This window comes from Anolis carolinensis, chromosome 1 (assembly GCF_035594765.1).
Source record: "Anolis carolinensis isolate JA03-04 chromosome 1, rAnoCar3.1.pri, whole genome shotgun sequence".
In the NCBI taxonomy this organism is placed as follows: domain Eukaryota; kingdom Metazoa; phylum Chordata; class Lepidosauria; order Squamata; family Dactyloidae; genus Anolis; species Anolis carolinensis.
In genome coordinates, this window is record NC_085841.1 from 105,990,634 (window position 1) to 106,012,449 (window position 21,816).

At 40.3% G+C, this 21,816-nt stretch overlaps 1 protein-coding gene across 2 annotated transcripts in view; it reads right to left on the reverse strand.

The window, feature by feature from the left end:
* Positions 1 to 21,816, reverse strand: part of grik2 (glutamate ionotropic receptor kainate type subunit 2) — a 774,384-nt gene that overhangs the window by 428,344 nt on the left and 324,224 nt on the right. For both annotated transcript variants that reach the window (XM_003215508.4, XM_008119029.3), the window contains exons 5-7: positions 20,032 to 20,213; positions 9,159 to 9,212; positions 3,339 to 3,512 (exon numbers count right to left, since the gene is read on the reverse strand). In XM_003215508.4, coding sequence (XP_003215556.1) covers positions 3,339 to 3,512; positions 9,159 to 9,212; positions 20,032 to 20,213 — 410 coding nt within the window. The remainder of the gene's footprint in view (positions 1 to 3,338; positions 3,513 to 9,158; positions 9,213 to 20,031; positions 20,214 to 21,816) is intronic.

The following is a 21,816-nucleotide window of genomic DNA, read 5'->3' on the forward strand; positions in this document are numbered from 1 at the left end:
GGAAGTGCTCCAGCCCCAATGGCTCTGCCAGCCTTCACCATGTTGTCATCAGCTTCAGCCAGCCAGCTGTTTGCTAGTCTGGTGAGCTAAGCCTCATCTACTGCTTCCTCTGTCTCTTCAATGCCCATAGAGTTAGAAAAAACACAGAGAACTACTGGGCTGACACATGCAGAGTAATTTAAAAAATGTAAGAAAATTATTTTTCAAAAACTGAAACTTCAAAAAAGGGGATGCATCCTGTCATTGATGTCATCCTAGATTTGGTGAAGCATGGTGTTGCCCTATATAGATAATACTTATGCTTCCTCTGGTAGTGAGTGGGTACAGAGGAGGCCAAAGTGTGATCAATTAAGTCTATTTAATACTTCCCTTGAGCCTTCCAGGATGTTGTCCAGCCCATTTCCCACCAATGACTTGTCTCTACTGGAAGCCTCCCTACACATGAATTTACTTTAAAAATAAACTCACACAAGGAGGAATCTAGTAAAAAAAGGTAAAGGTTTTCTGCTGACGTTAAGTCCTGGGGGTTGGTGCTCATCTCCATTTCTAAGCTGAAGAGTCGGCGTTGTCCGTAGACACCTCCAAGGCCATGTGGCCAGCATGACTGCATGGAGTGCCATTACCTTCCTGCTGGAGCGGTACCTATTGATCTACTCACATTTGCATGTTTTCGAACTGCTAGGTTGGCAGGAGCTGGGGCTAACAGCGGGTGCTCATTCCGCTCCTGGGATTTGAACCTGGGACCTTTTGGTCTGCAAGTTCAGCAGCTCAGCGCTTTAACACACTGTGCCGCCAGGGCCCCCCAGGAATCTACTACCTTTGTGCAAAGGTAAGAATTAGAATTCTCCCTGCTGCTGCCAATGTCAGCAAGACTTACTCATCATCTATTCCTCCTCCTTCGTATATTGCTAAGGCAACTCAAGCTGCACTGACTCCCTCATTTCAGAGTCAGCTTCTGAATTGGTGGCACTGTTGTATGGATAACAGCAGGAGGAAATCTTCTAGGATGTGCCCATCACATCATTGGAGAAAGAAGGACCCCAGGGAGGTCTGTCATTGCTCCTCTTTTTGCTTTTGGTGGAACTAAACTTTATCCTCCTAGGATTTAGCATGGAAACTTTAGTAGTGTGTCATCATACATCATACATATAGCCCTGGCCTACGACTCCCTCAACACTCGGTTGACACTCTTGTCTGGTGGCTTCTGGTAGCTCTATTTCAACTAATTTTCCCAAGCTCTGGGTGGTTTTATGGATGTCTTTTGTGTTAATTAAATTAAGCACAGGGGGAAAAAACTTTCTGACTAATGAACTCATGTTTCTATAAAAGATGCTGCCTGACTTAGTCTGGCAAAGATCCTTCCTTCTTTCCTGACCAAAGTAAAGCACTACTAGCCAAATTATTTCTGTGAATGTTGTTCCTTATGTAGTCAGAACTGTACCATCCATCTGCCTTGGCAGGCTTAGCATAGCAGGGTAAACTGGCAGAAAACAAAATACTTGCTCTCCTGCCAGCGCTTGACCCATTCTGCTGTATCCATGATGTCCAGAATAAAGGTATCAACGTCCTTGACTGCAGGCATTCCCTCAGGAGGGTGGTAAGCTTGACACAAATCACCTTGTCAGTATGGGGTAGCTGCCAAAAACAAAATGCATCAGGACTTCCTGTCCCCACTGGCTTTGTGGGACTTGGCTCATATGGAGAAATAGGCAATGAACCTGATACACTTGTACTTCTTTTGCCCCCTTCATATACTTATATCCATTCCATTTTAAAATTCAAAAGGTGGGATGGGGTAGAAGTTCATCTAGAGTCCTCTCTACAGAGGAATAGCACTATATAACCGCTAAGAGAACAATTCATATTTTCTCACAGAGCAAAGATTATGAGTTGTTGTCAGCAGATGTGAAGAAGATAAGCTTTCCATAGCTAAGAGAACGATACAATGAAGCAGCCTTGAAAATTCTTCTCTTTCACCATTGGCATCCCCTTTGTGCAGAAAACGCAGAAACATTCATTACTGGGAAGCTGAATAGATGGACTCAGATGATAGCTCCTAGGAACCAATTAAAGGGGTTAACTGAGCCATGAGACTTCATAAACGAATCCAATTTCTTTTTTCTTTATTTCCTTCTATAGCTTGGAGATAAAGCCAGGGGAAAATGCATAAGCTCTAGGATCTTATATAGTGACAAATGACTGTGTTACCACTACCAATAATGGGTCTTTCTTCCAGACATAAGGAACTGCACTGAGCTTCCTACTCTGTACAATATCATGAGAAAAGAGAACATGAAATGTATAAGCAATATGAGAACAGTATATTAAACAAATGGGAATGCTCCCAGTGTTGGCAACAACTCTTAATCTAGCAAGCAGAAGTTTGACTCTCTGCCCTCGGCTCTTTTTTCAAACTGAAAGCACAAACTCAAATGTTAAATTGAAGAAATTGCATGTGTCTTCTTTTAAAAACTTAAACCTAAAACAAAACCTAATGACTAGATTCAAATCCTGTTGACACTTCCAGCTAGAATATACTCATTGAATAGTGAGTCAATACTTGTGGAAATAATTTTGAATCAATGAGTCTACTGTAATAGTCTACCAACAGATTACCATACGCAATGAAGAGCCCAGCAAGATCTTTTGTGTTTTCTAAATATCCAGTGTAATTCATGTGCTCATAAATGCTCAACAGGATGCTATCTGTGTTGTCATTGGAATATATGGCCCTTTTCTACAATCACCATTGCAATTTTAAAAAAAAACTGCACAAAGAGAAAGGAAATCAGAGTAAGGACAGACCAAGGGTCAAAATGTCACATTCACTACCAAACTCATACCTTATAATCTTAATAAATAATACTCTTGCATATCAGGTTTCACTTTTGGGATTTTAGTCTTTCTTGACCCGAATGTCTGGGAAGACCAACCAGAATGTACAGAGGAAGCACTATGCATCAGATGACAGCTTGACTGAGATGGGCCAGGGTCCCTGTCAACATGTTGAAAACCTTACACAAATGCAAGCTGCTCCCTTGAAATTGTGCGTGGGTTTGGCACATGTAACAGCAGAATCAACTTGGAGGAGATAGGTATGAAAATCATAAACACTAAGTCCCCCCCCCCTTTGATGGGGTTAGCTAAATGTTACTTTTCACATGATGCAAATGTTGAGGCACTCTATAAATAATGACATTAAGGGAACTAACTAATAGAGAAGGTAGAAACAAAATATTGAGAGGAAAGTGTGTTGTTGTGCTGGATATAGCCAAATCAAAGTTTGGAATTTTAAATCATTTGCAGTTAGATACATATGAATTAAATCATGTTCATACCGTCATGAATCCATCCAGCAACCCTGAATCAGGCTTTGGAGGTGCCTGTAATCGTTCCATAGACCACTTTTCAATGATGGATGACACCTGGCTGTTTTCAGTATTCAAAATCCTGAATCCAGTCATATTAACCCCACTGTAGCGATATGGTTCCACATCAAGAGCAAAGAGGTCCTACAGAAAGGAAGGAAAAGCTGAATATTTGTATGATGCATTTATGGAAATATCAAGTAGATCACAGAGCTTCATCCTTTGTTATTTGCTAACATATCATACATCACAAATTACGGTTTTCTCATTTAATAATTCTTCTCTAATGCTTCGTCAGATATTGTAGATCCAGCTCATTTTATTAGCACTAACACTTTCATAGAACCTCTTCATGCGGGCTTCTTTTCGGCAGCAGTAGCAGGTTTTTTCAAGTTTGGCCACAGAGCCCAATGACTCCTATCACACCCATTACAAGTACTTTTGCAGCAATTTTTTTCCAAACTGGAAAAAAACCTGCCACTACCAAAAAGAAAAAAGAAAAAAAAAGCTGGCAGAAGATGATGGGAAGTTTCCCGTCTTACCATAAGAAAAGACAGGTTGAGGCAGTTTATTGAGACTTCCCCCATCTGATGTGGCAGGTGGGAAGCTGGGACAGTGCGGAGCATGGGATGACAGATCACCACACACCCCAGGAGGACTTATGGCAACAGCAGTGAGTGGAGAGACATAGAAGGAAGCCCTGTGTACCAGGAGTGTGAGGTGGCAGCTCTTCATTGCTCCTGGCACATAGAACATCTTTGTATCTCTTCATCTCCTCACCACAGCAACTTCCAAAGAGAGGAGGGGGCTACCACTCTCTCAACCACCATTTTCCCTGATCCTCTCCCTTCAAAACAGGTGGGGGTGGTTCCATGGCAGTGGCCTCCCTTCGTGTGTGGGGTCCAGAGATAAGAGGGACATCTATCTGCCTGCCTTCCTGCTGTTTTGCCCTCCATGGACACCAGGGTCAGCGGCCGAGCCCACTGGCAGCCTCCATGGCCCTGGAGGGGTACCCTCCTCATGCTGGCCACCATTGCTAGGTGATGCTGAGGAGAGGCTTGGCCACACTTATGCTGATGATGTGGGAAAGGAGGAGGCACAGGAGGATCAGCACCATGGAGGAAGGAGCCTCAACCTGCCTTATTGCGCTCTATGTGTGGGTGTGTGGCAAGCGAGAAGCTGTCATCAGCACAGCACTCCAGGGCCAGCCATCCACACAGCAGGGCATGAGGCAGGAGGCAAGGCACAGTGAGGCACCTGTCTGGCTCTCTTTATTCCCCCCGTGTGATGAGGGGAAGCCAGGATGGAGTGAAGTGTGTGGCAACAGGTCCCCACACACCCTTGGGCAGGCACCACTGGGATGCGGCGAGACTGGCTGATTCCGGCAGTATGTGTAAAGGTCCATAGTCACAAGTGAAACTAATGATTTCCCAGCCCCTCCCATGATTTTTGCATTGTTCTGCTTAATGATTAACATTACCAGTTTTGATAAATCAATCACTTTTATCCTAGAGCTGTAACTATATGAAATTCAGTGGTTTCACACTGATGTGGCATTAGGGGTTGTGCAATAGTAATTAGAATGTGAAAAGATGTGTGCTTTGTTTTTTAATTTGCACATATATAATGTGATTTGGGATGACATTTAATTTTGTTGTACAATGTACATTGACAATAAAGTATTCTATTCTGTTCTATATCCTATTTTTTCCCCTAAAGCAGAGGTCCACCAATCAAGGTCTGTAGGCCAGATTTACCCGGGTCTTTTACCTAGCTCCTGGCCTAAACTTTACATTTGGGGCTGCCCTGAGTCTGAAACAACTTGAAGACACACAACAACAACAACCCTAATTAACTTGATATCTCATCAGCCAAAAAAAGGCCCAGACTTCCCATTGAAACACTGATAAATTTATGTGGGTTAAAATTGTTCTTAATTTTAAATATTGTATTGTTCTTTTATTTTTCTATTAAAAAATAAGATATGTGCATAGGAATTCATTTTTCAAACTATAGTTTGGCTCCACAACAGTCTGAGGGACCATAAATTGGCCCTCTGCTTAAAAAGTTTGTCCTAAAGTGGGATTTCTGTTTAAAACAGGTGTAGTTGGTTTAGCATGGATATGGGAAATGAGAAAGTAAATGTTTCAATACAATTTCTAGCAGAATAGTAATAATAAAATAATAATAAACTTTATTTTTATATCCCGCCCCATCTCCCGGAAGGGACTCGGAGCGGCTCACAACAGGGACAAGCCCAAAACAACAACACAACATATTTGATAAAAACTTAAAACATTTCAATGATACACAAAATAAAATAATGGACTATACATTAAAATCCAAGCAGATAAAATCAGAGTAATTAAAAGCAAACCAGCGGGGACAGGTTTCATAAAGTGCTGTATCATGGAAATGAATAACAATGATAAAGTGCCATACGCTTTTAAAACATAAAAAAGTATTCTGATGGCAGCTCTATTGGGCCTATTCATTCAAACGCGCTCTGGAATAACCATGTTTTCCATTCCCGGTGGAAAATGGGCAGGGAAGGATCTCCTGATCTCCTTAGGGAGAGAGTTCCAGAGCCGGGGGGCCACTGCCGAGAAGGCCCTCTCCCTCGTCCCCACCAGCCACATTTGAGACAAAGGCTGCAAATTTTTATTGCAAGTATATGAAGAATACAAGAGTGGATATAGAACAGGGGCATTTTTAACATCTGAGAGATTATCACTACAGTCTTGATCAGCTTTGATACTATGTAGTCCTTTAGATGTTCTTGAACCAAGGCCTTATCCAGCATAACTAATGGTGCACAATGCTGTAAGTTGCAGTTCAACAAAATTGGGAGGATACAGTAATTATAGACAGATTGATTAATTCATGGCCTGAAGTTTAGATTACATGAACAGTGTAATCTATCACTCTTGAAGGTCTATCATTCATATGGTTCCACAAGTCAAAGCCAACTTGACAGCACATGCAAAAATAGCAGACTTAGCTTCAACCACATAACTTTATCACATGTCTTCACATCACTGGGGCTGGGAGAGGGCTAAATATGTCACTAGCTAAATATGTAACAAGCACATCCTAAATATGTAATTGGTTGCCATATATATCCTAAAGAAAGGCATATCAAGAATGTATGTAATACATGAATGCAGAGGGTAATTTTTCAATCAAATCTAATCTGACAATCTTCTCTATCCACCAAAGCTATTATGTGAAGCAATGTATATACATCTTCCTAGGGAGTGAGAGAAATTAGGATAGATTATGTGGCCATTTCCAATAGGCACGAGAACATTACAAGCAAAAGTATAGGAATGTGATATAAATTATTTATCTATTTATCTACGTGGTCCTTCATATGTACACTCATTTTTAAAATATGATTCATAGAATCACAGAGTTGGAAGAAACCACATGGGCCACCTAGTCCAAACCCCTGCCATGCAGGAAAAGTACCCCTGACAGATGGTCACCCAGTCTCTGTTCAAAAGCCTCCAAGGAAGGAACTTCCACCACACTCTGAGGCAGTGAGTTCCATTGTTGAACAGTTCTTACAGTCAGGAATTTCTTCCTAATGTTCAATTGGAATCTCCTGTCCTTTAGTTTGAACCCATTGCTCTAAGTTCTAGTCTCCAGGGCAGAAGAAAACAAGGCTGTTTCCTCTTCCTTATGACATCTTTTCAAATATTTTTACATGGCTATTATGTCTCCTCTCAACCTTCTCTTCTTCAGGCTAAACATACCCAGTTCTTTGAGATGCTCCTCAAGACCTTTAATCAATTTAGTCACCCTTCTCTGGACACCTTCCAGCTTGTCAATATTTCTTTTGAATTGTGAGGCCCAGAATGGAACACAGTATTCCAGGTGAGGTCTGGTCAAAGCAGAACAGAGAGGCATCATGGCTTCCCTTGAACTAGACACTATACTCCATTTGATGCAGCCCAAAATCCTATTGGCATTTTTAGATCCTGCATCACACTGTTGACTCATGTTCAATTTGTTGCCCGCTAAGACTCCAATATCTTTTTCATATGGACTGTTGTCCTGTATCTCTGCATTTCTTTCTGCGTAAGTGTAGTATTTTACATTTCTCCTTGTTGAAATTCATTTTGTTAGTTTTGGCCCATTTTCTAATCTGTTAAGATCATTTTGAATTCTTCTCCTGTCTTTTGGAGTATCCCTCCCAATTTGGTGTCACCTGCAAACTTGATGATCATGCCCTCTAAACCTTTATCCAAGTCATTACTAAAGATGTTGAACAGTACTGGGCCCAGGACATAATTCTACAGCATTCGACTAGTCACTTCTTTCCAGGATGTACAGCAACCATTGGTGAGCATTCTTTGGGTTCCATCTTTGCAGCAAATGTGTATGTCTGGTAGTGACAAGGGTCAGAGAGTTGGAGCAGAGGTGGGTGCTGTGGCAGTCGCAAGTATATGTGTGTGGCAGCGGTGGGTGTGCAGTGAGGGCAAGTGAATGTGAGAAGAAGTGGTTGGTGTATGGCACAGCCAACACATGTATGCCTGCCACATGCATGCATGGTCAATGCACTACTGATGCATGGACCACTCACACACAATTAAGGTCCTCCTCCCCAACAGTCTGATGGACCATGAACCGACCCTCCACTTTAAATGTCTGGGGACCCCTGATTTAGAGTAATTATTTAGTACCTCTTAATCCACCAGAACTCCCTACACTATCTAAAAGCTATGCAGTTAAAACCAATCCCAAAAGCCAATTGTAAAACTATTTTTAAGGACAAAAGCCTATGCAGAACAAAGTAGTCTTGGCCACTTCTATGGGTTGAAATCATGCTGACTTCCTTCAGGGGGAATTCCATAACCTGCTATAGAAAAATAACTGTTCTGTGAATTTATAAACTTACGACTTCATTCCACGAGTGGGGGGAAAGCAGAGGGAACCATCTTACCCTGTTCCCTCCCATCTTTTCCCATCTTCTGGGATGGTTGGCCATCTCATATCCTTTGTGCATCGATGTCTGTCTTTCCCCAACTTTCTTCATCTTTTCTTGATTTAGGGCTCTGTTTCCCACACCCTGTGGAAATGTAGCCTCACCAGAAGTGCCCTTATATCATGTGATAGCTTCTGTGGAACTCTATTTCCAAAGTGAATGAAAACTAAGCCCCAACGCTATCCTCTTGAGCCAGATAGTCATGTAACAATGCCTTCACTGAAAATCTCCAATTCCAGGCAAATCCATATAGTAGGATATCGCCTTTAGGTATCCTGCCTACAAAATATGTGGAGTTTTACAAGACAACCTAGTAACAACAAATTTTCTCAACAAAGTTAGAAATCAGTGCAGTTGGTATAGGACCAGTGATATGAAGAACATGGGGTGTGGTTTTTAAACACACAGCAGACAACAATTCGGTAGCCTCATTTTGCAGCAGTTGTACCCTCCAAATAGTCTTTAAAAAGAGTTCCACATAGAACACCTTACAAAGACCTAATTGCGAGGTAATTAAGGCATGAACCACAGTGGCCAAATCTGCTTTTTCTTAATTATGCACTGCAGTCTTTTTTTTAAAGTCTGCAAATCCCTGCCAGATTTCCAGAATAATATTTCTAAGCATTAATTAAACTATCCTCCAGAGCTTTCACAGCAATGCATCAAAATCAAATGGAGAACACATTTACTACTTCTCCCCTCCTGTTCCTTGGAGACCACTTCCACTTTGTCAAGTAATATAATTAAGAAAGCAAAGGCCTTTGTCTGAGTCCATCAGCACGTTCTTATAAGCTACTTACCAATGTAGTAAAGATGTAATGATAGTATTCTGTCATCATTCCCATTGCTAGAGCCTAAAAAAAATCCAGTACACACATTATTAACATTTTATAAGTTACATAACATTGCTTTTGATATTTCTAAGGTTACTCATAACACTACTTTTAATCACACCTATATGAATAATGGAAAGCTCCCAGAGGAATATGACTCAGAAGAAACTATAGGGCTGGAATCATACTAAAATTAGGCCAAGCAAATCATTCCTTAGCCGTTAAAGAAGATTACTGACTATTAAAGGAATTTATGAACCAAATCTGTTGATAGAAAGATTATTAGTAGACTGTTTAGAGCTGCAAATGTGAAAGAAGCTCATAATGTTTTTGTATTAATAGGAACATTTCAGTTGTCAACCAAAATTTCAAAGGAGGGTCGTTTCATTAATTGTGTGTATTATATTTCTTCAGTAGAATGAGTATGTGAGGAAAATGCAATGTTGTTCCAAGAAAATGATATTATTTAATCAAAAAGGCATTAGGTATTGGCAGCTATCTTTGAACATTTGAATTTGCTATAGCAGCACTATGTTTGAGCACCAAAACCACATTTCTTAGCATTAATGGATCATATCAAAACATCAGGGCTATAACTCAAAAAACACTGCCCAACAACAAGTTTTTTTTATTCTTTCTAAATAGGATTTTAACTTATAGTTATGCATTTCATATTTTTCATAATAGGTTTTTGATTAATGGATGAAGCAAATTCTAAAATGGCACTGCTTTAAAATTAGTAGCTTTCTTTATCTCTTTTTAAAAATTGTCACATAATCAGACTGATAATGCTCACCCAAAATATTTCACTGCCAGAAGCAAAACCGAAGTTGATGTTCCCTACTAACCTAAGTACCCACAGACATCTAAATAACTTTTAGTGCCATAGGCAGAAAATCTCACCAGCAATAACAATACAATAATGACAATCAAAATAGCGAATTATTCAAGTAAACTCAAATATGCTGCTCAAGATGGCCATTTAATTTTTTTATAAATAGGCCTGTGTGATCAATAAAAATATTTCAATACTCATTACAAAATTAGGGGGTGCAAGCAATTCATTTCTAAAGTGTTTCTAAAAACTCATGTGTCCATTTAATAATTGTTCACATGGGGGGGGGGGGGGCTTCTGGGATTCCTTTCTCACTCAGTTTTAGAGCTATTGAGATTAAACTTGTGAAAATGGTAGCATACATTTACCACTGTTACCCTCCCAAGTTTCAGAACAATATACTAATCCATTGATTTTTTGGGAATTTCAATTTTTTTTCCAAAACCTTTTTTTAAAAAAGAACTACAAGAGCTATGCCCTCTAATTTCTCTACAATTCCACAATGTAACCAGGGCATGATTCCCCCCAAGTTTCATAATGTTTGGATCATCCACTGAGTTTTAGGAAAATTTTAAGTTTTAGAAATAAAATAACTAACTACTATGGAATAATGGATGGGAAACCAATTAAAAAAATCATTGTGAGAAATAGTTAATGTTTGAAAGCCACAGCTAGCAAGCAGCTAGTCAACTTTGCCAAAATCTTTTAATATTATGATAAAATCTTCACTGTCCAATGAGAGCAAGAGAGAGTGCTGCTTCCACAAGTAATGCTGAGCTGGTGGTTATCAGCTGTACTGATTCAGAAGGTGGCACATGGGGAAAAATGATAAATTATCATAATAAAAATAATAAACAATCAAAATAAATAATATCCAATGGCCATGCCCCCCCCAAAAGAGGTAGTGGTACTAGTAGCACTAATATTAATATTAAAATGTGCAAATGTTCTGGGGTGTGAGGGAGATGTTCCAAGAACTCAGTGAGATCCTCCCTCAAAAGACCAAAAGCTTTCAGCAGGAAAAGGGAGATGTAAGAGCAGACTAAATGAATTACCATTCCAAGTGTAGTGCCAAACTCTAGCAGTATTTTATTCCTTTCCTGGGGCTTAGAGGAAACACAAGGTTGGGATCTAAGCAAAATTAATAATTCTTAAATTCAGTTTTTCCCCTAGAAGTCTTTTAGCAGTGAAATACACTGCATTTTGTTATCTGCATAATCAATGTGACAAAAATTCTTGATGTCTTCAAAGATACTTGCAGAGATCCAACCAAGTTTTCCACTTTTCCTGTCATTTTTTCTTACCATAGGGGAAAAAAAACATACAGAGGGGTAGATGGGAATCACAGAAGCTATACAATGCCTTCTAACCACTGGCACATGTATGAAAGACACAGACTATTAAACTAATAGCATGCATTACACAGAGAATGGGTGGAAATAGAAATTTTCTTCAAGTAACAATGTGAAATGAAGTTGCTTTCAAAAGTAGGAATGCTGTATTTTTCAATTAACTAGTATGGGTGCTCTATCATCCACAAACACACTCACACACATAATGAAATACCAAAAATCATGCTCCTAAGAACAAATTTTACAGCTGCACTTTGAAGCTAGCATTCTTTTGGGGGGGATGTTGGGGGGTGCTTTGCATATGGAAGTAGTTCAAACTACACTATTTTGTACATCTGGAGCATAATGCAGAACAAGTCTTCTCAGTTAAGTAGCAAGATGGGAAAGTGATAAATCAGCAAAGAAAAATCTTTTATTATGTACGAAATAGAAGAGTTAGAAAACAAGAGTTTCATTTTGCTCTACTCCTCCTATACCACACATTTGTTTTTGCTGACAGAAGTGTTATTTAAAAGCCACATTTGCTGTTCACCTACACTATACTGGTACACTATAAATAATGCAACTTGGATGATGGACTAGTTTATTGTTCAAGTGACCGTGTTGAGTTTTGTTCTTGCTAACACCATCCTTGTAAACATTTTGGAAACCAAATATTTTTAAGTGCATGAAAAAAATCAAATGAAGTCAGCAAAATAGGTTTTACTTTTAAGTTATAATTTTTAAAAAGAAGCTAGGGCTTGGATTCTAAGTTTTTCCTGCATGAAGAGAAGTAACCTCCTTTCATGGAAGTTCTACCCCTCTGTATGATTCTATGATTCTATGAGAGACTTTCATAAAAAGTTATCTTCTGATACTACAGAGATTCCTCTTATGAGTTCACCTCTCCTCCCATGTGCTAAAGTTCTTTCTACTTGCAGAGAAAAAAAATGAACCGTGTGAGACAACAGAGGGTAATAGGCACATCCTTCAGCATTCCTATCATTACTGCTCAGCCAGTTGGATGGAGGCTGCCTACCACAAAACATTTCCTTTTATGCAAACAGGTGCAGTAAAAACAAGATGAAGTTATGGCTAGCCATGGTTAGTCCATCTGAATAAGTGAGAACATTGGACTCTTGTCGATCAGTGGGGTAGTGTATCCATTCAGGCTTTTGGTTTGAACTTTAAAGTGATGAATCTATTTTGATGGGAGGCTTCAGTGTTTTGAATGGTTTCCTTAAGGTTCCGACTAACCTCCAGAATGGTCATATCACCCCACAGACTAACCTCCAGAATGAATATATCAGCCCACTATATTCCAGATGTGATTTCACTCCAGCACTAAAAGGTTATCTTTACAAATTCATTTTTATTTAGTGTCAAAAGCATTGCATAAAAAAATATTAAACTGATAAAATGAAGTGAAGTGGCTAAATAATTTTAGACCCAAAATGGGCAACAGCAGCTGCATTGTCTGTAGCTTTAAACAATTCCTCCTGTGTGCATAAGGCAGGGCATTGTGGCCAAGCATACAGATGCTGAGTTGTTTGTTCTGCTCCACAATCACACAAAGTGCAGGATTCTTGTAGATTGTGCCATTTTGCCAGGTTGTCTTTTGATCTGCCCACTCCACTTCTGAGTCTGTTCAGGGATTTCTAACTTGCCCTTTCTTGGTTTGCCCCTGGAGGAAGACCCTCATAGGGGGCCATCCAGTTGGAATTTCCTGATTTTGCTGGCCATAGGGATATCTTGCTGTTGCTGGAGAAACATTTAGAGGAATGGTGGTTCTCATGTAACTTTTCCTTGATTTAAGTCTATTGGGAGGAGGCTGATAACCATACAGTGGGTGGCTTTCACAGTGTTCAACCTTATTTCACTCGCAATTGGCAGCAACTTTCCATCGCATATCGGGGAGGGGGGTAATGCCAGCTAGCTTATAAACTATCAGCAGGTGTAGGTTTAAGACATCCTGTAATTATTCTACATGTTTCATTCGGTACTATATTCACCTGCTTTACATGGGCAGATTTATGCCACATGGGGCAGGAATACTCAGTAGTTGAGTAAGACAAGGCCAGGGCTGATGTTCTTATTAATTTTGGGTCTGCACTCCGTGCACTATCAGTACGTTTCTGCAGGATGATATTGCATGCAGCTACTTTGTGCTTGGTGTTTGCATGGTGTTTCCTAAATGTTAGTGTTTGATTTAAGGTGATGCTGAGATATTTAGGGTGGGAACAGTGTTCAGGCCTTCCCAGGTAACCCTCAGTTTCCTGTTGGCTTCACAGATACGTAGGTGGAAAGCACACACTAGTGTCTTGGCAAGGTTAGGCTTCAGGTGGTTATCTTTGTACTGGCTGGAGAGATCTTTCAGGGCATTAGTAAGTTGGTATTCAACTGTTTCAAAGCCTTTTGTTTTTGTTGTTAGGTCATCAGCATATATAAAGCTCTTTGTGAATGGTAGCTGTGGCTGATCATTAGTAAAGATATTAAACAAGGTTGATGCAAGACTGCTGCCTTGACCATTCTTTTGCCTCCTCCATCTAGTTTTCCTGCCCTTAAACTCCACATAGAAGTAATGGTTTTCTATGAGACTCTGGGTAGTTTTTTTTAAATCCCATAGTCCTGGGTGATATGGTAGATTTTATGCAGCATTTTCATATGCAGCACTATTTCGTAGGCTGCCGTAAGGCCTAGAAAAACTGTTCCCGTAATGCAAACTTTTCCATAGCCTTCCTTGTTATACTTGGTCAAGAATTTGAGCTGTACAGTTTTTCCCTGTTCTGAAGCCTGCTTGTTGTGCAATAAGCTGGGGTTCAATAACAAAGCCTAGTCTCATGAATTTTGTACAGATGACAAAAAAGAGAGATTGGTCAGTAGTTCTTAGTATCTTTACCAGGTTTTAAAAAGGCAATAATCTTATTTTTTTCCGTAGTCTGAGAATCTGTTTTTATACCAAGCATTAAATTCAGTAAAGATTAATTTACAGGTACATTCAGATGGGAGGATCTTAGCACAATCCAGTTATTACTCTGATGCTGTATAGAGCATGTGGAATTCCAGTAAACTTTAGGGTGTGTTCAGTCAAACTAATAGATCAGTATAATTTAAATTATGTTTCAGCAAAGATTCAGTAAAGATTCATTAGCTACTAATCTGAGGTTCCAAATAGCTTTTATCATCTTTGGTTGATAAGACACCCAGACCTTGTTTGGAAGGAGAAGATTTGACCAAAAATCATTTTGACATATTGAAACGCCCCCCCCCCCAAAAAAAACCAATTGTTCCATTTTAAAATAATTTATTCATTCTACTATGTATCTAATGTGATGTGTTGTCAAAGGCTTTCATGGTCGGAATCACAGGGTTGTGAGTTTTCCGGGCTGTATGGCCATGTTCCAGAAGCATTGTCTTCTGACATTTCACCCACATTTGTGGCAGGTATCCTGAGAGGTTGTGAGATATATTGGAAAAACTTGGCCTCCAACAGACAAGAGTTCTTTCTCCCACTGTGGACCTTCCACAGATATATAAAACCTTCCTTGCTTAGTTTTTCCAATATACCTCACAACCTCTGAGAGTGCCGGCCACAGATGTGGGTGAAACGTCAGGAGAGAATGTTTCTGGAACATGGCCATACAACACGGAAAACTCACAACAATCTATTTAATGTTACTTGAGCATCCATGGATTTTGTTAACACTGGGAGATCCTGGAATCAAACTCCAGCAGATATCAAGAACCACAGCATTTTGTTATCCATATGGCTCACAACTTGTAACACCCCTAAGCAGAGCGAACACTGGAAACCAACACGGAGGCCAATAAACAATCTAATATCTTTATTAAAGCAATAAACGTTCTAAACAAAAATAAGCAGAGTATATAGTCCAGCAGTTGACCTTTTAGAGAAGATCAAAATTAGTCCAATAAAATGAAGTTATATGTCCAGTATTAGAGTCTAAAGTCTATAATCCAAATAACCGAAACACACTCAAACTCTTTGGAAGTTTGAGTGGGAAAAGAGCAAGGTTTCACAGGAAGATTCTTGAAGTAAAGTCCAGAACAAGGACTCAAGGCTAGGCAAGGTATTTCGTAATGGATCTGAAACGCAATCCAAACTTGGCAAGGAGTGGGACACAACTCCCAGTCTACTCGTGAGTAAGTGCACTGGTGGGCCGCTTGAAAGCTCAGGAACAAGAGACGATGTTCTTCAATCAATAGTCACGTTGACACCGCGATAGGGAAAACTCAGTGCAGAACTTTTATTGAAGTTCGAGAGCTCCCCCCAAGCAGGTGTTTGACTCTCCAAATCTTCCCAGAGAAACGATTTAGCCACAATCGCCTCTCTCTGCTAATCTCATGCTTCTCCTTAAAATCTGCCTTTGGGAGCGATCTGTTTTGAGAAAAGCCCTTCTATCAAAGACCAAACTTTCCGGAGAACCAGGCTCCATTTCAAGAGCATCTCTAATTGGCTCTGGCACGAAAATGTCAACAGGAGACATCTGGAAAGGGACAAAATCTTGCTGAGATGGAAGAAAGCCCAAATCCTCTTCAGTTTGATCTATGATGGCTGCGGGGTCATGGGCCAAAGGTGCCTGAGACATCACACTATCTCCCCCCTGAGGGCCCCCCTCAGCCTGCCCCGAGGATGCGGCTTGGAAGGATAGGCGTGATGGAAACGTTGCACCAAGTCAGGGGCATGCACCATGGAAGCGTCCTCCCAAGAACATTCTTCTGGCCCGTATCCCACCCAGTCAATCAAATATTGCAAACGTTGGCGATGTATGCGAGAATCCAAAATGTCCTGTACTTCAAATTCCTCTTCCCCATCCACCAGGGCAGGAGGAGGAGGGGCACGACCCACATCAGGGCATATGCCGTCCGCAGGGAGGAGTAGAGAGCACCAAGTCAGGGGCATGCACAGGATGAATGCGCATGGAGAGCGGAAGTTGTAGTTTAAAAGTCACAGGGTTTAATTGGGCCACTACGGGGTAAGGGCCAATGAAGCGGGCATCCAATTTCTGACAGGGACGCTGGGAAGATAAATGCCAAGTAGATAACCACACACGGTCGCCTACCTTAATTCCAGGACCGGGTTGGCGATGATGATCGGCATACCGTTTATAATCCACTTTGGCTTGCTCTAGCTGCTGGTGAAGTAACTCTTGCACTGCTGTCAATTCCTGGAGCCAATTCTCAGCAGCTGGAACTTCTGCCTTCCCAACAACCGGAGGGAAGAAACGGGGCTGAAAACCATAGTTCGCAAAGAACGGGGCTTCTTTGGTGAGTTCTGGGTGACGTTATTGAAGGCAAACTCAGATAAAGGCAGAAGATCCGACCAATTGTCCTGCTGGTAGTTTACATAACAACAAAGGTATTGCTCCAGAGTGGCATTTGTGCCCTCAGTCTGCCCGTCTGTTTGTGGATGATGGGCCGTAGACAATTGAGATTCAATTCCCAACAGTTCTTGGAGGGATTTCCAAAAACGGGAAGTGAAATGAGCTCCATGATCCGTGACTAAACTCTTGGGCAATCCATGTAAACGGAACACATGTTGCAGGAAAAGGTCTGCTGTTATTTTGGCTGTAGGAAGACCCACACAAGGGATGAAATGAGCCATCTTTGTAAATAAATCTACAACCACCAAGATGGTTGTGAATTGGAGTCTGGGAGATCTGTGATGAAATCTGCAGAGATTATATCCCAAGAGCGAGACAGAGTGGGTAAAGGCTGTAAGAGTCCCAAAGGCTTACCCCTCTGTGTCTTGGAACGCTGACATACCGGACAGGTAGAGACATATTTCTCTACATCCCTGCGAATTCTTGGCCACCAAAAGTCTTGTAAAATCAGTTGCATAGTTTTGAAAAGTCCAAAATGACCAGCAGGTTTGCTATCGTGACATAGGTTGAGAACCTTTTCTGTTTCTGGACCCAAAGGTACATAAACATGATTTCTATGGCAAAGTAACCTGTCCTTCAAGGAGGATGGGAAACGAAGTCCTCGCTGGATTTGCTCCTGTACCCAAACATCTGCTTGTTGGCTGGCCCTGATTTCCTGGGCAAAAGGAGAGTCCGTTGTAGTGGAATCCATGTTGGATTGAGTTTGCACTACTGGGACTGCTTCTGTGTTTGCAACGGTGAGGGTAGCAAAGTTCTCTATTTACGCCCTTCTGTATATTCTGGCTTACGAGACAAGGCATCAGCTTGCTTGGTTTGTGCAGGGGTAACATAATGAATACGAAAGTCAAAACGTTCAAAGAACAGAGCCCATCGCTGCTGCCTCTGGTTTAACTTACGTGCTGTCTTTAGATGCTCAAGATTGCAGTGATCTGTGTGCACTTCAATGGGAAAGTTGGCCCCCTCTAGCCAATGCCTCCATGTTTCAAAAGCTGCTTTTATGGCTAAAAGTTCTTTTTCCCAGATGGTGTAATTCGTCTCTGGGGCTGTTAGCTGACGAGAATAATAGGCACATGGGTACAAATGTTCTCCCACCGGTTGCATTAACACTGCCCCCACGGCCATATCCGAAGCATCCGCTTGAACTATAAAGGGGGTTCAGGGTGTTGCAAGATTCGTTGAGAAGTGAACAATTGTTTTAGTCTTTGAAACCCTTTCTCGGCTTGCTCTGTCCAGAGGAAAGGCTTCTTTCCCCGGATACAGCTGGTGATTGGATCGGGATAAACTTCCGATAATAGTTCGTGAATCCCAAAAAACACTGCACCTCTTTCTTATTGGAAGGTGCCCGCCATTCAAGCACGGCCAATACTTTGGCAGGATCCATGGTTAACCCTTGAGGGGAAATGTGGTAGCCCAAGAAATCCACTTCAGTCAAGTCAAAGGCACATTTCTCCAATTTGGCGTAAAGGCCATGATCTCTCAAACGTTGTAACACCTGTCGGACATGCTGGTCGTGTTCTTCTTGACATTTCGAATATACAAGAAAATCGTCCAAGTATATGAGTAAAAAACGGTGCAAAAAGTCCTGAAAGATATCATTGACAAAGTGCCTGAGACACCACACAACTCATTTCTAAGCACTATGTGAATGATTGTGACTAGGTTGTCAAAACAATTCCCACTTACCACAGGTAGATCTCTAAATCTTAAGATATGTTTCAAAAATCCCAAGTTGAGTACCTCTATTGAATGATGTGATATGGGTAATTAAATAGGGATTCTTCTCTGGTGGACTAAAGTCACCCAGAGATGTTCACACACTGTCATCTATATGGTCTTTCTTATTATCTGATTGTATAATCCTCAAAGGTTTAAAATATGTGCATATAATTTGGGAGTTGCAAGTTCTCTTTTGTTAGTGTTTTTATGTTGTTTTTACTGTATGGTCTTGCCTTTTTATGTTGTGGTTTGTATCCAAATTGGTTTTCTTTTTCAACAAAAAGTGTTTGATTTATTTTAAGTATCCCATGGAGCTTTGCTCTGAGTAATTTACAAAAATAACAAGTGACATAAATACATGTATATATTTTAGAGAAATAAAATAAAGTACATGGAATGAAATATAATAAAAATAAAATACATTGGAAGTAGCTTAAGGAGCTTTGTTGTGGGTGGTTTGCAAATATAGCAAGTGACAAAAATACAAACATATGTTTGAGAGAAATGAAATAAAGCATATAACTAAAATAAAATATAATAAAAATAAATAAAATACATTTTAAGACACAGCTGCACTTGTGTTAGCCTCTTGGAATCGCATGCAGACCACAGTGAACACTGAACACATTAAGAGTACATGGGGGAAAGAATGGAACACAAATCACTCAGGGCACACCAACACAGCAGCACTGACCAGGGTTTAGAAGAACTATATTTGAATTTAAAACATCAGCGCACAACAATAATAATAACAATTGTAAAAAAAAAGAAAAGAAGAAAGTACTTATGCAGATAGGGAAATATCCTGTTGGATGCAATCTACTTTGAAAAGAATAATCCAACTGAACTGAAAATGTATAGCAGCCCCTCTATGCATATATAGTAAGCCCTTCACTTTCATGGGGATTAGGAGCAGAGCACTCATGTGAAAGTAAGCAAAAGGTTAATTTTAAAAATGTTTTTTTATTTGACACAACACCTAGACATGCTGAGAGCTAAGCCTAGAGAATTCTGGAGAGAACACTAGAAGCTAACACTGAATCATGCTAGAGAAGAATTCTCTATAGGAATTTCTAGGCCCATCTTTGCAAATCGATGGTCAAATTCCAGTTGACCAGAGAATCATGATGGAGGGCCTGGAGAAAACACCATAACTTGACCATAGAATTATGCTGGTGATAATACAAATGCCTCTCTAGGAATCTCTAGGTCCCCCAGTGCAACTCTCGTCAACATCCAGCAGACACTGACCATAGAGTTACGTTGGAGAACATAGAGATTTTTAGAATATATTGATCAAATATGTGAATAATAAGATCTGTAAACATTAAACCCACAAGTGTAGACGGATGACTATAATTGTTTGAAAATTATGAAGCAGTTCAAGCCTAAGTATTTCTTACTCTTCTCTAGTTTGCTATTTATCATGGTTTAGTGTTCTATCTGTTGTGACACTAGTTATGGTTAGTGCAAACTAGACTTTATGATAACTACTAGTAATCCTTAAGATCTGCATTGTATGGAGGGGTAATACTTAGGAAAGGGATAATTACCTGCTTTAAAATGCCTGCTGCCATCTCATGATTGCAATCAAAGATGACATGGAATTCCTTGCCTCTTTTCATCTCCTTGAGCAAGGGCTTGGCATCCTTTGTGTCAGCTGGTAACTGGCGGATTTTGAGGCGCAGGTTGTATCGTGATGGTGCTTTAATGAGCTCTTGTAATCGAATGAGACCTTTTTCAGATGTAAAAAGAAAGAAAGAAAAAACCACCAAAAAGATAAAGTCATTGAAATGAGAATGTGACTTTGAAGAAGCAACTGGCTCATCACAGCTGCTGAACTCTTCCCCACCTTCACCCCCCAATGTGTCATCTTTTCCATGGAACTCACCACTATATGCACATGGAGATCTATGTTTAAAAATAGCATTCTGACTCCTAGCACTTTCTTCTACTTTACTAAATATTGATAGGCATTAAGAAGCCTGAGTTGGGATTACCTTCAGAGATATGGATAAATCTTCCTTTCTGAGAATGAAAGCATTTTCCATCTAAGAATATGTAGCATTACTCTAATGCACTTATACCAATATGCTACACTAATAGTTTATAATCACACAATTTAGTTTAAATGACTAAGCTATCAAGTTTACATGCAAATTCAGTTTGTTAGACCAGCATGGAACACCCTTATATAATCCGCACCAACGTTCTGAAGCAGCTTTGCCTCTTTAATCATGTAATTAGGATTGCTTGATTCATTACATCAATTCATTCATCGCATGCTGCATGACAGGAGTTTGAATCAGTTGCTTTGATAACACAGAAAGGACCTTTCCATGCCCATTGACCAACTGAGCTTTCACAAGCACAGCCTCAAGTATAATGTATTGCAAAACCCCTTCAGTAAATCCAGACCCACTCACAAGAAACCTTAGAAATTGATCTTTATTTGCCCTAAGTTACTACAGTTTAGCAAAAGTTTCTAATGAAGCTCTCATGCGAAAACACTGGTTTTCTACCCCCCCCCCCCCCCCGAGTTCACTAGAAATCAGTCTGAAGCAGTTCTCATCTTACTTATCCGCCATTTTCTTATGAGAAACCCCCAGATACCCGGGTGTTATTTTTCTCCCCTCCCAGGCACCTCCCTCTGGTCTCAACTTGGTAGCATCCTCAAGTTTGATTCTGACCTTCCAGTAGCTTGCATTGACCCATGGGATGAAGATTTCCCTTGAGAGTTTAAAACAGGCATGGGCAAACTTCAGTCCTTCAGGTGTTTTGGACTTCAATTCCCACAATACCTAATAGTCGGTAGGCTGTGGGAGGTGAAATCCAAAACACCTGCCCATGCCTGGTTTAAAGTGTTCTGTCTCAGTGTTAATCTGTGAGTTTCATGACTCAGTGAGAACTACAACCTGAATCACCAAAGTACTGGTCAATACAGACTACGTAAAAATAGCTTTTGTACATCTAGAAGTATGCAGATTATATGCAGATTACCAAAGGACATGCAAAGTTCATAACCTTATACATAACAGGAGTTATATGGTTCGATCAGAAAACAGACCTACTAACAATAGGATGATGGGAAGTTAACAATACAGTACAAGAGTTGCTATTTGCCTTCCACTAAAACCTCCTCAGAGGTTAATGATTTATAAGAACTTCTCAAAATCCTTAACATTCTTCATATCCATGATGGAAGATCTTCAGATGTTAAAAAGTGATAGATTTATCGACCTGAGACCTCAGTTTAAATTCTGTTCTCTGAGATTCAATCCTACCTAGTCATACCTGACTATTTTCATACCTGGGATATAAAGTTTTAACGTAGTCAA